Raw genomic sequence first — 16,317 nt, 5'->3', positions numbered from 1 at the left:
CTGCCATGTTTAACACTGTTACAGGCAGCTCTTGCTGTAAAATATCCACTCTAACAATGGGAAAGTTTGAAAGAATCATTTAAACTCACTATATGCCTCCCAGCCAGCTTGGGATGAAATGATCTAGGCTGAACCAGGCTGAGTTTGATTCCAAACTCAGGACGGTGGGTTAGATGGACAGTGCTCCTCTGATTCTCACTGGAGCACGGGGGAAATTGAGGCACGATCTTCTCATTGCATGGGCAGAGGTGCAAGAGAGCACACTGCTATCAGGCAAGCACAATTCAAGTCTTTGCCTGCATTATTTCTTCTAACAACTCACAGGTCAAAGTTAATCATATGGCCATTTCTAAAATCAACGTGACAGTGAAATAAATATACAATGTCTACAGTGGGAAGGGTGTGAGGAGTGAAAACACCAGGTGTTTCTGAACGATTCCTTTTTTCCCTGCACCACCTTCTGTTCTATCCAGACTCAGTTACCCCAAGTCTGGAGGGAGTTTTAGAAGATACTGTCCCTCCTCCGTCACCCCAGCTTCTATATGGTGGTCTCAGCAGGATCATCGAGATGACCAAAGCCTAGCTGTCTGAGAATTCCCCAGCCAAACGCTAGCTCTTAGTTTGTGCAACAGAGGTCTAAGCTGATTCAGTCAAGTGTATCTGCTATCTTTTAATCTAGCCAGCATGAAATAACATATTCTGTAGGAATAACAGCATCTTGACAGTGATGGAAAGCTGTCTGACCAGATCCCTGACTGAGACGAAGCCCTGGTCTCTATATTCTGTGGATTCAGGGGTAGAAGAGCTCAGATGTGGCCTCAGGTTGGCTCTGGAGTTGTGGTTTTGCCCAGGTTGGCAGATGAAGACTAAAAAATATAAGGGCCTCCAGCCATCTCACCACGGTCCCCCAGTGAGTGGTGATGGCTTAACTGGGAGGTAGACCTGGAGCCCTCCTCTCGGCCAGTCGGGCTCCCTGACCACTGGACCACACAGTCAGTGTTTAATGTGCACTCAGGAAACCTCAAGCTCCAGGCTGGAAGAAACCTATTTTCCAAAAACAGAGCTCTCTTTGTGACCAATTCAGCAAAAATTCTCTTTCCAGCTGTGAGTCGGGATTCATGTTGTGAATGCTGGTGTTAATTAAAAACATCCACCTTCTACAGTTCTAACAAGAGGAAAGGCACCATGCAACATGTGTTCCTAACCCTTCTCCCCAAAGCACCTATAAATACAATTGTATTTATGACTGCTGAGGGCCTGGATGTGACCATTCCCTATTTTCAGCCCCCCCGGAAAGAGTTGGGGCCAAGATGGATGTGATGGGTCTGAATCGGCACAGGACAAAATGAGTGTAAGAAGGAGGGAGAAGACTGAGGTTCCCAAGCATGGACCAAAGATGCTCAACATCCTGTGTTAACATCAGGAACTTTACCTAGCTGAAATCAAATGCTTATCCATTGAGTCATTAAAATGTTTCTTCTTGTGCCTCTTAGTCCTCAGACATGATCAAAATGTGGTATGATGAGGCGGGGACATTCCACAAAGGATGACTCCATCTTCAGTAACTGGGATGTCAGATGACACTTCCCCATATTCCTATGTTAGTTCTCACTTTATTAGGAAATCTTTGTCTGAAATGGTGCAGAGCTAGTGAGATGAGATGAAGTTGCATTCCTTCCTGTGCTTGTCTCTGATTGGCTAATTTGTCCTGCTTTCACACATGAACCAGACAGAAAAGAATGGAGCCAAACCCACATCGTTATGAATGAATTTCTTTGCTTTTAATCTCACACAGTTTAAAATACAATATGAAATCAGGCTACAGTATATAAAAAATTCTCCAGCAAAATGATGTGCCAGCATCAGCTACTAAAATAAACGAACAAAAAACTCCCCCATAAGAAATTTTTTTTTTGCATTTAAAAAAAAACACATAGACACTTACATCGCTACATCTCTAAGCTACCTCAGTTCTGATTTTTTAAAAAGCACCTGCTTTTCCTTTTTTTTTCATCTTGCTTTTAAATTTTCAGCTCTTAAAAAATATAAATTATATGAAAATACAAGTTGGAAAATAGTCAAACACAATATAACATCTTTTTCACCCCTATACTTCTCAGCTTAAAAAAAAAAGTATTCTAAAAAAAAGTTCAATAACTGAGGCAGTATTCCTGATAGAGATAAATTTCATTTTAATATATATATTTTATATATGTATATGTATACATATATTTATGGTTCCTCGAAACTTCTTTGGAATGTAGATAAGAGTTCAACCCATTTATATAGACCCCAACAGAGAAAGCAGCATGCACAGCATGACTAGGATAGAGAAGGTGTCGTTTTCACCATGAAGATTAGGCAGGTTAATGCTCAAAAACCCAGAGTGTTCAGCTCCAAAGTGAGGAAAAGCATATCTGATCTCTGAATGTTACCTCCAATCTCCATAGCCACAAAACCAGGGCTCTGTGTAGGGAAGTCCCTCCCCTGAAAGTGAAAGGGAACCAAAGTGACTCTGAACCCTACAGCCCAAACCAACACGGGTTAACAGATGCATCTCCAGGAAAACAGAGTTTCACCCAACTCAACCAGATCTGCCCATCCTTCCTCTGAAGTTAGCATGTGTTTTTATTTTTTTAAAGCAGAAATCCAACAATTCTGCTCCATTTCCAGTGTATAAACCACCCACCACTCTTCCTGGGATGGTCTCTGGACAGAAGGAGGAAAAAAAAAAAAGCATCTGGCCAGATTGACAAAGCTGTTTGAACTAACACGCTATCTACAAATACTGAAAAGGGTGGACGGAGAGAGAGCAGGATGGGGGAGGGGGGTGCCTCTTAGCAAACAAGCGGCTGAGGAGCATGAGGAGGCACTTGTTTACGTCTTCTCTGCTAGGGAATTATGGCAGGAGTCAGACATACACGGAGGGGGTCTCAGCATCGATTTAAAAGGAAAGGGCTGTTGAGCTGAGAAAGTGATATGCCTGGTGGCAAAGAAGCAAGGACCGAAGTCTGGCCTTGATTCTACTCTCACCCATCACTGAAATGTGGAGAGACATCATGAGAAAGCCCCAGCATTCTCTCAGCTGCAGTTCTGCACGTCTGCAAACACACACAGAGACACACACAGGCACGCACACACACATCTTTGCCAGTGCCCAACAAAGATCACATAATCTAAGAGAAAACAATGTAGTCCAAACAGTTCCGCCTAACACTCCCTGAGCGGCTCCTAAAATATGTCGAGAGCTTCATTAAGGCACCTGCGTCCGGAAGAAGATCACAATACACAGCTGGGCGAAATGCTGCCTCTGCTTTCCAAGCGGATGCTCCGATTTCTCGGTATGAGGAAGCGCGTGAATCACAGAGTTAAGTTCCTGATAATCCGGGGTCTGCAAGAAGACCTGGGAGAAAACGATCCACTTTCTTGAAGCTAGAAGGTATTTAGTAGACTTCCAGTTTCTCAGCTGGAGCCCAACAAGGTCCAAGCCCGAGAAGCCCGTCCTGAAGGTTTCTTGCCCTCCCTTGCTGAAAGCCATCCCTCTCTGTCACCCTCCTTTTCAATCCGGCACCTGTCGAGCTGAGGAAGAGGGGATTCTAATTGTATTAGGCACTTTTCCTTAGTAGTCAGATGTTGGTCCCCTCTCCCAAACTCCATTTTCGGATGACCCTTTACAATGGCCTCGGTTGATGATGTTTGTAGTTCAACTCTGGGAGAAGTAAAAGTAGATTTGAATCTCATGGACCACCTTATTGCTACACCCAAGCTCCTTTCCTTATAGTTCCTATGCCTTCAAGCTTCCTTCCTTTTCGATTACCAACATTCCCTTAGCCTGCGCCAGGATAACAGATCCAAGCACAGGGCCCTTATAGCATCTGCTCTGTGCACCTTTGCCTGCCCACCCAGTCTCACCTGACACTCAACTCAGCTGCCTTAAACCCTTCAAAGGAAAGCCTTGCACTTTTCCCAAAGACAGCCGAGCCACATTTTATTCCTAGGCTCCCTCAGTTTCCATGGCTTCTAAAACCCAGGACATCTAAATGGCTTTATCAGACACTCTCCAACTCATGACCTGTCTGCGGCTACTCTTTCACTCACCCATCAGAAAGCTGTACATTTCCTTCTACTGAACAACAGAGTGGGGAAAAGTGATAAATGTGGGATGCTGGAAAAATAAGACACAAAGGACAAAGTACAGAGTGTTAGTTGGGAAGGACATGCATTCAGGACTTATTTCCTAAGACCTGAGGGGTAATGCCCGTGCATACAGATTTTATTCCAAGTCATGTATATGTTACAAGTCTAAATAACCAGTAGAGAACCAGGTCAATCTTCTCCCTTCACTCCCTCTTTCATAAGACTACTACAGTGCTCCTACATTTACTATTGTCCAAAGCAGGGCTGCAAAATACATTCAGTTCAAAGACTTAATGCTTCTTAGCTCAATGTTAAGTCCAAACTCTGAGAATACACTCATGACAAATAAGTAGAGGGGTGTGATCATAATTTTTAAAAATTAAAGGAGAAACTCACATGCACAGTTCCCTTGTACCCAAATTAGCATCATTTTTTTCCTTCACACATCAGTCACATGAACTTGGGATCCCCAAATCTCAGTGACGGCGCTTTGTCTTTCCAGTGGGGTCTATATAAACAGTTTCCTTTCACTGTGTCAGAATCCTCAGTCGGCAAATAAAAACAAAATTGCATGATTATCGCAATACTGAGACCACCTTAGAGCTTAAGACGATTTTTAAGGAAAAAAAAAATACTGGCACAAAATTTAATAGAATAAATTTTAACACAAAAACAGTTTCAGCCCCTCCCCACTGAAGTCCATCTTTGTTTCAAAAGTAGAACAAAAAGGTCAATAGTCCGTGATTTTTTAGTGCACCCCCAAACAAAAGGCTTTATCCTACCTCCCTCTTTTTTGCCCTCCCAGACCTAAAGACAAAAGGAAATTAATTGCCTTTCATTAGTTTCAAGACTCCTGGTGCATCAATTTCTTTTGTTAATAGGTCCATAACTCAAGACATCTTTTTTCGTGGATGATTTTTTTTTTTTACATAAATGACTGGACGTGTTAGTCTCTTCCTCCCTTAAGCCAGATTCTTCAAGCTTCTAAGAAGGCCCTTGTCTCCTGAAAATCCGCTCCAGAATTTCTTGTCCCACCCACCCCACCAGTCCTGGCTCTCCTCCAACGGCGCACAATGGATTATAGCTGCAGCTCACTTAGCTCCCACCCCTGAATGTAAAAAAAAAATGAGTTCTGGAAAATTAAAAATAGAATAACAATTAAAAAATTAAAGAGTCCGACCGATATGGTTGTTCTCTGAAATGTCTCAGCAGGGTTTCCCCGGCCCCTCAGTGCCCATCACTCGTCGGCGTCGGGCTTGACATCCAGCATGGCATGGAGCTCCTCAGGCGTGTACCCCAGCAGGCTTTGCAGGTCACACACAAAACGGTACACGTAGCGTTTACCCGCTGTCTTGTGGATGATGTTTTTGTCATAATAGTAGCGAAGGCCACGGCTCAGTTTCTCATAATTCATCTTAGGCTTGTTTTTCCTTTTTCCCCATCTCCTGGCCACCTGAAATTTAATTTTTAAAAAAGAAGAGGAGGTGAACACTTCCAGAATAAGCCAAAGATACATGTTAATATGCCTGCACTCATTGGTGATGACCCATGATGTTCAAAAGATGGCTAGAGATTCATCGACAAAGAAGTTACTTTTCTGAATTCCAAGTGTGGAGGGCTAGCCCAGGTTGGCAGTGAAGTGGATTCTTTAAGTTGATGAAAGCACAGTGACCCTGAACTGCTATGGAACGGGAGTTAAAGCATTTGATATTTAAAAAAGAGTCTTTTTTCATAGAAGACACTACAGAGTCTCCTCTTATCCCGCATTATTAATAGAACGTCTCTGCTTTCAAAGCATGAGATCTGATGTGAGGGACGAAGGACTGAGTTACAGTCACACCTGTCTTTCATCAACAGGAAGCATCTTTTTTTTTTTTTTTTTTGAGGCGCAGGGCTTCTCACTTCAGCCGGAACAGAGGGCCTGTCTCTCTCTTATTCATTGCTCCACATCCTCCAAATTTGGGCGTGTCATAGAGCAACCACTCACTATTTGTTTTTTTGTTTCTGTTTTCTTATTGATGTATAATTGATTTACAATGTTGTGTTAGTTTCAGGTTATAGTATAGCAAGGTGATTCACTTCTACATACATATATTTTCAGATCTTTTCCCCATATAGATTATCACAGAACACTGACTAGAGTTCCCTGTGCTATACAGTAGGTCCTTGCTGGTTGCCAACTCTTTTGTGACCCCATGGACTATACACATCCATGGAATTCTCCAGGCCAGAATACTGGAGTGGGTATCTTTTCCCTTCTCCAGGGGATCTTCGCAACCCAGGGATCGAACCAAGGTCTCCTGCATTACCGGCAGATTCTTTACCAGTTGAGCCACAAGGGAAGCCCAAGGATACTGGAGTAGGTAGCCCATCCCTTCTCCAGCGGATCTTCCCGACCCAGGGATCGAACTAGGGTCTCCTGCATTGCAGGCGGATTCTTTATCAACTTAGCTATAGCTCAGCTGATAAAGAATCCACCTGCAATGTGCATATGTTCATCTCAAACTCAGTGTATTCCTCCCTCCGTCACTGTTTGTTGAAGAAAAAAACGAAATAATGAGTGAATCGCACCAAACTTTGAAGGCCTCTCAAACTGTCAGACGCCTTCCATATTCACAGAGCCACAAGACCAAGAAGGGAACAGAGTCAGAGAAGACAACTTGGGTTTTTGTCATTTAGTCACTAAGTCGGGTTCGACTCCTTTTGTGACCCCATGGACTGCAGCCCACCAGATTCTTCTGTCCATAGCATTTTCTAGGCAAGAATACTGGAGTGGGTTGCCACTTCCTTCTCCAGGGGATCTTCCCAACCCAGGGACTGAACCCGAGTATCCTGCACTGGCAGGTGGGTACTTTACCACTGGGCCACCAGGAAAGCCCAACTTGTGTTTACAAAAGGCCTAACATGTGACAGGCACTGTAGGCACATCCTATCCGTTAAGCCAAAAAATGAACGGACAACATAGATCTTTTCTTTGTTTTCCAAATGATGCAACTAAGGCTCAGAGGAGGTCCCCCAAGTAGCAAGTGGCAGAGCTGGGATTCAAACCCTAGAAAACACCATCAAGCCCCATACCACCCATCCCCAGAGCTCTCTCTCACCCTCCCTGGACACAACACTCTCAAGTCACTCCCTCCTTACCTCATCTGGGTCAGAAAGCTTGAATTCCCAGCCATCTCCTGTCCAGCTGATGAAAGACTGACAGGACTTATCCGTGAGTAATTCCAGAAGAAACTGCCACAGCTGGATCGGTCCGCTGCCTGGGGACACAAGCCATGTGAATCACTACACCAGACGCGCCACACACTCAGCAGCGAATCCCACGACAGGGCGCCCCCCTCCCAGCCCATCAGCCAGGGGAAAACGAGGGCAACCCAGAGCACAGGAGCTGCAGGAGCTTGTGGAACAGATCGAAAAGGTGAAGAATTCCCACCAAAACCGCCTTTAGGATGGAGTATCAGTTGCCTTATTTAGATCGATTTAAAAGTCAGTCCATTTTTTATGGCTAAGCAAACTCTAGAAAGAAAATCCTGGATCTCTCCTTTGACATATTCTAAGGCAACATGGTCTGTTTGGCCTTCAAAAACAAAGTCATTATTTTTGCCTTATAAAGTACTTAAGGTATGAACCGAGGAGTGTATTTGCCAGGTCCAAGCAGAAGTCAAAGCCCCAAAGCAAAGCCTACAGTAAGGACCCTTTTGGTCCCTGGTTTTCGAGAAGAATCATTACCTCAGGGTGATCTAACAAGGGAAGAGAAATTAGATTTCTCTTGGTCATAATATTCCTCTCTACCACAATCCCCAAGATGCCTACAGGCAAGCATCCAAACTAAGAAAGGGAGGAAATTAACTTGCCAGCTATGAAACCCTCAAAGGTCAGGTTAGCACTGTCTCAGAGATTCACCATGGTTCAGTAGACTCTAATTCTCTCTCTCTCTCTCTCTCTCACACACACACACACACAATTCTCGTCTTAGTCATCAACACTGCCAACATTAGTTCTGGAAGGCCTGACATACTCTGATTGTCAGTTTATCTTACACTAAAAGAGTTTATGCTACATAGATTTCCTTCTAGGATAGTTTTCTATTCAGAAATGAAAATGATGCTAGAGATTCCTATCTGATTTATGGGTGTAGCTACAGAGACAGATACGGGCTCAACAGTCCACACGGCTTGTTACACGTCTACACTGTGTAGACGTATAGGCCTTATTAACACCATCTCAGAAGCAATCTGGACATAGTGCAGTTGGAGAGACCCAGTCGATGTAGACAAAGCCTGGCATTCTCTGACTCACATAAGAAAACTTGAGTTTGTTAGGCTCTAATCCTTAACCTGAGTTTCAAATGTGTCTGATCCTAAGTAAACTGAGATGCAGTAGGAAACAAGCTTGCGTTGCCTCTCGATCTAATGAAGAAATGCCCTTCATGATCTAGGAGGGCGATCTCTTGTCATATCTCGGAAACACCTACAAGACATTTTCACGTTCACCATTTTGCTTATTCCTAAAACCAACTCCCCAGTCTCCTTATAGGCATGGTAGACTGGGCTGACTGCCTCCATTCTATCAGTGCAGAGTAAGGTGCTCAGAAAAAAATGATGTGACATTGGTCTAGGCACAGTTAGAAAACAGTGGGCCAATCCCTGGACCTTGACTCCAGGTCCCAGGGTAATCGTGATGGACGCCTATGAACAAACAGCAGCAGGTGTGCATCATCACTGGTGGGACACCCCAAGGAAGCCTTGGCTATAATAACAGCATCCCTGCGGTCCCTCCTCAACCCAGCCCAAGCTCAGCAAGGAAAATGAAATACCTCTACCTCACCCTTCTATGAATGAACGCTGAGTACTTTAAAACCATCTTGCAATAAATAACTTACACACATATTCTAGAATTAAATAATTCAGCCAATGCCTGCAAAGTATATTAACATTTGAATAAACAGTCCCAGGAATGACACTGGTAAAGCCTTACCCCCTTCTCTGTTTCTACCCCAATGAAAAAAAAAAAAACCCATATTTTCTAGACAGCTCAGACACATTTGTAGTTTCCTTGGCAGCCAAGTAGTCACCAGCTACAACCCTCTGCCAGGAAGAATGTCCTGTTGTGACTTCCTATGAGGAATCCATTGAGAAGCCATCCGGATGGGCAGGAGGAAAACAAATTTCTATTAAGAAATGCTATAGAATTAGTTACAATAGCCCTTGTGGCATAATAGGTATCCTAAAGAAGTGTAGAAGAGATACCCACTGAACCACTGAAATGAAACATGAAAGGAAAAATCAACTATCCCAAAATTATGAAAATAAGCCAGGGAGTTCATGGTCCTCTCTTGGGTCAAGACCACAGACCACAGACATGGTGGAGAGAGGTCTGCTTTCAGACACCTGGTAACGGAAAACAGGGACAGGAGCTAGGATTTCTTGTGCACCTACTATGTACCACAGTAATATGTCATGTTTTAGAGCATCTTATTGGGTTCGCCAAAATGTTCATTCGGGTTTTTCTGTAACGTCATATGGAAAAATCCGAATGATCTTTTTGACCAACCCAATATTCATCCCTCACAATAACTCCATGAGTAGATACTACTATTATCACATTTGTTTCTCCCACTGTACCGCAGAGAAAACTGACCCATTGTGTGTCTTGTCCAAGGTTGTGCAGGTCAGAAGTGGTATGACTAGAACCCAGGCAGCCTGACCCCGTAAATCTCCATCTCAACACTCCAAAGACCCCAGGGAAGTCCAACCCAGAGCTGGCATCTAACCTGCCCGCTGGCTGCAATGGTCCTGGAGGTAAAAGGACCTTGCATGTGAAAAACATCTCTTCCCCATGGCTCACAGCAAGCAGTCCGGGACACCGGATGGCCAGTGGTTCCCCTGTCAGTCTGACCACTGGGGACCTTGGTGTCCCCTGCACAGGTGACACTTCCAGCTCCATCTGAACCCCTCATGGTCACCATTAGGCCATGTAATTTCATTACTTCTCACCCCCACTAGTTGTCTTCAAACCTCTCTCATATTGTGTGTGTGTGTGTGTGTGTGTGTGTGCGCGCACACACGCCTGCGTGCGCGCTCAGTCGTGTCCAACTCTTTGAGACCCCATGAAGGCTCCCCTGTCCATGGGATTTTTCAGATGAGAATACTGGAGTGGGCTGCCATTTCCTTCTCCAGGGACTCTTCCCAGCCCAGGGCTCGAACCTGAGTCTCCTGCATCTCCTGCATTGGCAGGCGGATTTTTCACTGCTGAGCCTATGGGGGAAGCCCTCTTTCATACCACTTGTCTTAAAATCCCTTTAGGGATAAGGGGTCTAATTATACCAGGTTGAGTAAAGAGGAAGAATTATGGGGATTCTTTTCCCTGGGAAGTTGTGGTCAGTGGCAGGGAGAAGCACGCACATCCGGATTCCCGGGGAGGGGGGTCCAAGAGCCACCTCTGGCCCCCACCCTTCAGATGTGCAGCCGTGGAGTGGGGACGGGGCTTGGATTAGCGTCACAGGGACCAGCTCACAAGGAAGGGATGTCAGACAACTACTCCCGCTGTTCCTGCTGCCGCTTCAGAGCCACGCCCCGTTGTCCGCGTACGTCTGATCCCTGGGGTCTCTGGATGTGGCCGAGGCGGGGTGAGTCCTTGCGCATGAGTGTTTTTCTCCCCTCCATGTGAGTTGTCCTTTGTTCATAAGGAACACAAAACTGAAATTCGGGAACTGGGAGCCCAAGTCCTAGGTGTGGCGCCTTTTTTTTTTTTTCCTATTTACTGAAGGGAAGAGGGAGGGTAAATAGGAAAACCAGATGCCAAGAGAAACGACAGGGCGCAGGATGGGGAGGCAGGGAGGGATGGGTCTGCAGGGCTGCCCAAGAGCGAAGTCATAGGCAGCAGTGATGTCAGCGCGAGTTTCCTTCCCTTATTCTTGAGGAGAGATCCCGCCAGCCTACCCCCGCCAATGGCACGCACGGCGCTCCCACTGGGGCATTCTGGAAGCTGCTGCTAACCTTTCAGAAAGCCTGCATTGTGACCCTGAATAAAAGGGATCCATGATGTCTCCCAGAAATTCCTCTCTTGTACATTTCTGCTGATACCCCAACCCTCTTTTAGGTTGTGCGGGCATCAGAGATAGGACAGACATGGGCTTCTTTTCCCTGCCAGACAGTCCAGAATATGGGCGTCGGGGTGGCTGGTCCCCAGGCTGGACCAGTGGAGAGTCCCACGCTGGAGCCTGTTTCCATGACAATGTATCCATCCTCCCCTTGGGTCTGGAAGATCAGGACCTCTCAGGTGGCCCACTCCCAGAGCTGACTCTGGGGTCACTGGTGACTCCAACCTGATGGCAGCACCCAAGTCCAGGCCCAAGGGAAGTTCTCAAGCCCCAGACTTGCCCACATGCTGGCTGAGGTTGGCCCGCTCAATCTGAGCTCTCACAGGGGCTGTTTCCGCATCACTTGGCGTCAGTCTGCCCAAATCTGCGGGGCCCGGGCTCCATCCCTGCCTCCTTCCCTCCGACGCATCTTCATGGGGAAAAGCCTTCTCCTCGCCTCCATTCCACTCACACCTCCTCTCGGCCCTGGGCCCAGCCCCCTCCACCCACCCAACCACTCTGATCCCAGTGACCTTTGTCCCAGGAGCGGAGAACGGTGCTAATAATAGTGCCAGTCATGGGCAGGGGAGCTCACACACCGAGTGTGACTCACAATGCTGTCCCTGTCCAGGGGCCCAGGGCAGTCAACGGCGGCCTTCACCAGGCCGCCCCGGGGTGTCACACGTCAGGAATCCAGTGGCATCATTGGGAAACTATGCTTCTCAAGTCGAAGCTCTGAACCACAACAACAGAGGGTCCCTGTTTGAAGGAAGTCTCTCTCGCAGGCGGGGCGGGGAGGTGGCGGGGGGACTCCCCCCCTCCACGGCTGCAGTGGGGAATTTCCTCTGACTGCTTTGTTCTTCTCGGCTTCTGGGGAAGAGGAAAATTCTTAGTACAACACTGACAGCCCCAATCTGAAAACGGGGACACGGCCTCCGGACAGATAACATCAGGTGGGTACCTGGAGGGACCCCAGGACAGCAAAGCAAGTCGCAGGAGGATGCCTCCCTCCAGGGGGACCCTTAAGGCATGTCAAATTCAAGGCTATAATCTCTTTCTTTTTTTTTTAAGGCAAAACTTGAAGTGAATTTCTACTCATTGAGTTGATTACACCCCTTTGTCTAGGGACTAGAAGGTCCCCATCTATCTAGATGAGGGGTGGTTATTTAAAAGCCCTGCTTTTTGTTCCCTCCATTACTCTGAGGCTAAGATGTGAGCTACTTGGGTACAAGGAAAGGCACAGGCTAGGATGTTAGCAAGGTGTTCCCGATGAAGGTGCTCTGGTTCATAATCCTGCTCCATGTGGCCACCTGTGGGTATCTTTCTTCTCATTTTCTAGGCATGGGGGTTGCCAGCCATGGCGATGATCTCACTGCTCGTGAACCACGGTCAGAGCGGGACTTCAGCTTTTCCAGCTCAGCTGCACATTCTCGCTCCGTCACCTGTGCCCAGCACAAGGCTACCATGCAAGAGTCAGGCCCCGGGCAGCCAGCGTCACGTCTCGGGCAGCCTCCCATCACGCTTTGCTGTCAGCAGGACCAGCCCCGACGGCTGGCTCTTCCTGCATCTCTCTCATCACTAGAACAACATACTCCAGGGGCTGGGCCCATGTGTTTCTACTGCTGTAACCTAAAGCCTGGGATGGTGCCTCACCAACAAATACCAGCTATCAAAAAACCCACTTGCTGTTAAATGATCCAGCTGTCAGCTCCCTGGGAGCCTGGGTTGCATATGATTGACCCTTACAGGCATAGTCAGTGCCCGGCCTGGGACCCGGTCTTGGACAGGTGAGCTCTGTAAACATTTACTGAACTGCCTTACTCAAACAATCCTCCTGTGCAGAAAGGTATCAGGGTTTTGAAAAGGTGACCCAAACTGCGTCTCTCTATTAAACTATATTTGGGGCCAAACAATATGGGGGACTCCCAGGCTACATTTCATCAACATGCACCCCAAAATAAAAACGACCACACCTCTGGTCCTTTGGGGATTCATCTGCTACTTTGAGAATCTAATCTCTGTAGCTCGACTCTCCAAGTCAAATCAAACACCTCAGTGTGGGCAGGACACCGCATTTATTTTAACCTATGAAACTCTCATGGTTGGTCACCCTTGCAGCAGGGTTCACTTGGCCCCGATAGCACACATCTGACAGGTGGTCCTAAAACAGAGGAACGGGACCGTACGGCCCCTCCCTCTCACCCAGGTGTCTCTACCCACAGCCAAACGATGATGGCAAAAACAGAACACTCGAATCCAGAAATGACCCATCTGTTCACAAGTTTATCTTTCTTACAAACTAGTGCAGGATGGCATCACTGACTCAATGGACATGAGTTTGTGCAAACTCCAGGAGATAGTAAAGGACAGGGGAGCCTGGCATGCTGTAGACCATGAGGTCGCAGAGAGCTGGACACGACTGAATGAAGAGCAACAACTGCAGGAGTGCCCACCTCTGGGGGTGGGCGGGTGACCCCAGAATCTAAACGTCACCCACTTCTTGTCAACCCCATTCTAAATTATCATTCACAAATGATCCCAAAGTCCCTCTTTTTCCTTTCAGTTCTTATGACATGACGTTTAATGAGAAACTGAACAGAAAGCATCCTGACAGTGTCTTGACCTCTGGGCCAAACTCAACATGAAGCTGCACTGTCCTCTGCCTAAGGATGAAGGAGTCGGTACCCAGGGCACAAGGAAGATTTTCAAAAGAAGGAAGAGCAGAGACTGCATGGTACTTTGGCTTGGTTTTATGCCTGTAAGAGCCTTTCTCCATTTCTTCTGAGTTATGTCCCTCCTTTTCTCCCAACTCAACCCAATCTCACCTCATCCCCACCACAATCTACACACAACCCATTCTGTAACTGGCTGAGATGCCTTGGTTCAACAAATCACTCTAAACCATTATGTTCTATACACTTGTTCTCTATCAATGGCTAGTAACTCAAGGACAGCAATCCAGGATCTAAGTTACTATAACTCAACTCATAACCACAAACAACATTCTAACAGGTGCTTGAAAACCATCTCTCATGAATATCATGAAAGACAACAGGTTCATGCCCTTGCATTTATGGATGCTGGAACAGCCAGTATCTAGCAATGGAAATAATTAAGAAAATAAAACCAGCCTTTAATGTCAAGTCCACGTCTCTGAAACAGTAGACCAAAAGAAAGGAGGAAGTGTTTCAAAAAATTTAAACAAATATGTTGGACATTGGGCATACTGACTGAGATGACAGCAGACAGTATCCTATAAAATGAAAATATATACATGATGGTAGGAAATGCCCAAAATAGGGAGTCCAGTGTCTAGAGCCTTGACCCCACTTCTTCCCTGATTCATTGAGCATTCTCATACAGCTCATTTAACCTCTTTGGGCTTTAGTTTATCCATCTCTAAAATGCAAATAGTTATCATAGCTCCTTCCTGCTTCATAGATATATATATAAAGAGCTGACCACAGTGTAGAACAGTTTGGGAATATAAAACATAACAGTAGAATTAAACAGAAGAATTCAACAATAGAAAAAAATATTTTTAAAAGCAGACTTTTCAAAAGAAAAACAGGATGGAATAGAAAAACAAAATAGCAAAGGCACTAAATAAAATTCAATTCTTCTTCCAAGAATTCAATTGGCCTTTTATACAGCACCTTTGAAAGAGGAGAAAGTTAGAAGGGAAAGCAAAATGATTAACATATATAAACGTAAAATGTTTTAAACACTGTAGCTGAGAAGACAGTTAAGGTTTTTTCAAGTGAGGGATAACTCTGAAGTTCCTGCTCTAATTCAAAGTAGGCAGGCACAGAAAGAGCAGATGCAAACTGCTTTGCAAGTGAAAGTATAGCCGACATTTACGGCTTGGGGAAATCTTGGCCACAGACAGACTTAGATCCTCTTTCCCCCAATGTACTTTTTTTTTTCCCTAATCACTTATACTCCACAGCAAGCCCACTCCACCTAATAATTATGTCGGGCTGAGCTACACTGAGTCCAGCATTCCCCACAAATGTCTGTAGTTTGGCCCAAGAGACAGATCCCATCAGTATTAATCGAAGGAAGAGCAGAAAGTCTTGTCCAGAGATCAATGTCCAAGACCGTCCTGGCAGGGAGCCTAGTTGGCTGGCCTTAGCTCAGCCAGACTCCCCTACTTGGGGCAGACTTAACTGAGACTCACTTGGGTCTGCCTGGGGCCTGCGCAAAAGACAGTTACACACTTGAGTGTCTAAAGGAAAGGCCCTTGTTTTTGCTTGCGCTCCTCACACCTGCAAGTGTTCAAGGACACACGTGTGGGGGTGGCTGCAGGGAGAAGAGACGGTTCCTCTCTTAAAGGGGCAGCCTGTCCTCAAAGGCAGGCACCTTCCCTCCAAACTCAAGAATTCTATCTAATCACGTTCACCCTGCCACTCAGACACACTCCTGGACAGCGAGCTGGCAAAGCGCAAGCCAGGAAGTGGGTTTCTTCAGAGCTTTTCTTCCCAATGTCTTCTAGGTAACTGATTGTTTTAAGAAGTCACCAGAAATGAGTGAGGTCTGGATTTGAGGGTATAGAGTGCAAACAGATGCTGAAGCTCCAATACTTTGGCTACCTGATGAGAAGAACAGACTCACTGGAAAAGACCCTGATGCTGGGAAAGACTGAGGGCAGGAAGAGAAGGGGGTGACAGAGGATGAGATGGTTGGATGGCATCACCAACTCAATGGACGTGAGCTTAAGCAAACTCCAGGAAATGGTGAAGGACAGGGAAGCCAGGCCTGCTGCAGTCCATGGGGCTGCAAAGAGTCAGACCTGAGTGGGCGACTGAATAGTAACCGTGCAAATTGTGTTCAGAAATAAAAGATGCTTTAGCAAGCTAATATAAATATCCAAAGGATGTATGTATAATCACGGCTGATTCACATTGCTATATGGCAGAAGCCAATACAACATTGTAAAAATGAGAAAAACAAAACTTTTTTAAAAAGATGAATATATATATATATATATATATATATATATATATATATCTCCTACAGGCAATTAAAAAAAAAAAAAAAGAAAATGCCTTCTTAAGCATCTAGGTCATAAGAAAGAAGATGGCTTCACTGATTAGGAC

The 16,317-nt window shown here is 45.8% G+C and overlaps 1 protein-coding gene across 4 annotated transcripts in view; it reads right to left on the bottom strand.

Moving 5' to 3' along the window:
• Nucleotides 1–1,759: 1,759 nt before the first annotated feature.
• The window catches only part of ETS1 (ETS proto-oncogene 1, transcription factor), a 148,103-nt gene continuing 133,545 nt past the window's right edge, over nt 1,760–16,317 (bottom strand). For all 4 annotated transcript variants that reach the window (XM_061166769.1, XM_061166794.1, XM_061166777.1 and 1 more), the window contains 2 exons: nt 7,279–7,397; nt 1,760–5,590 (listed from right to left, as the gene is read on the bottom strand). In XM_061166769.1, coding sequence (XP_061022752.1) covers nt 5,375–5,590; nt 7,279–7,397 — 335 coding nt within the window. In that variant the 3' untranslated portion in view covers nt 1,760–5,374. The remainder of the gene's footprint in view (nt 5,591–7,278; nt 7,398–16,317) is intronic.

The sequence above is a fragment of the Dama dama genome, chromosome 2 (assembly GCF_033118175.1).
Source record: "Dama dama isolate Ldn47 chromosome 2, ASM3311817v1, whole genome shotgun sequence".
NCBI classification, from domain to species: domain Eukaryota; kingdom Metazoa; phylum Chordata; class Mammalia; order Artiodactyla; family Cervidae; genus Dama; species Dama dama.
This window is presented reverse-complemented; position numbering and strand designations above follow the sequence as displayed.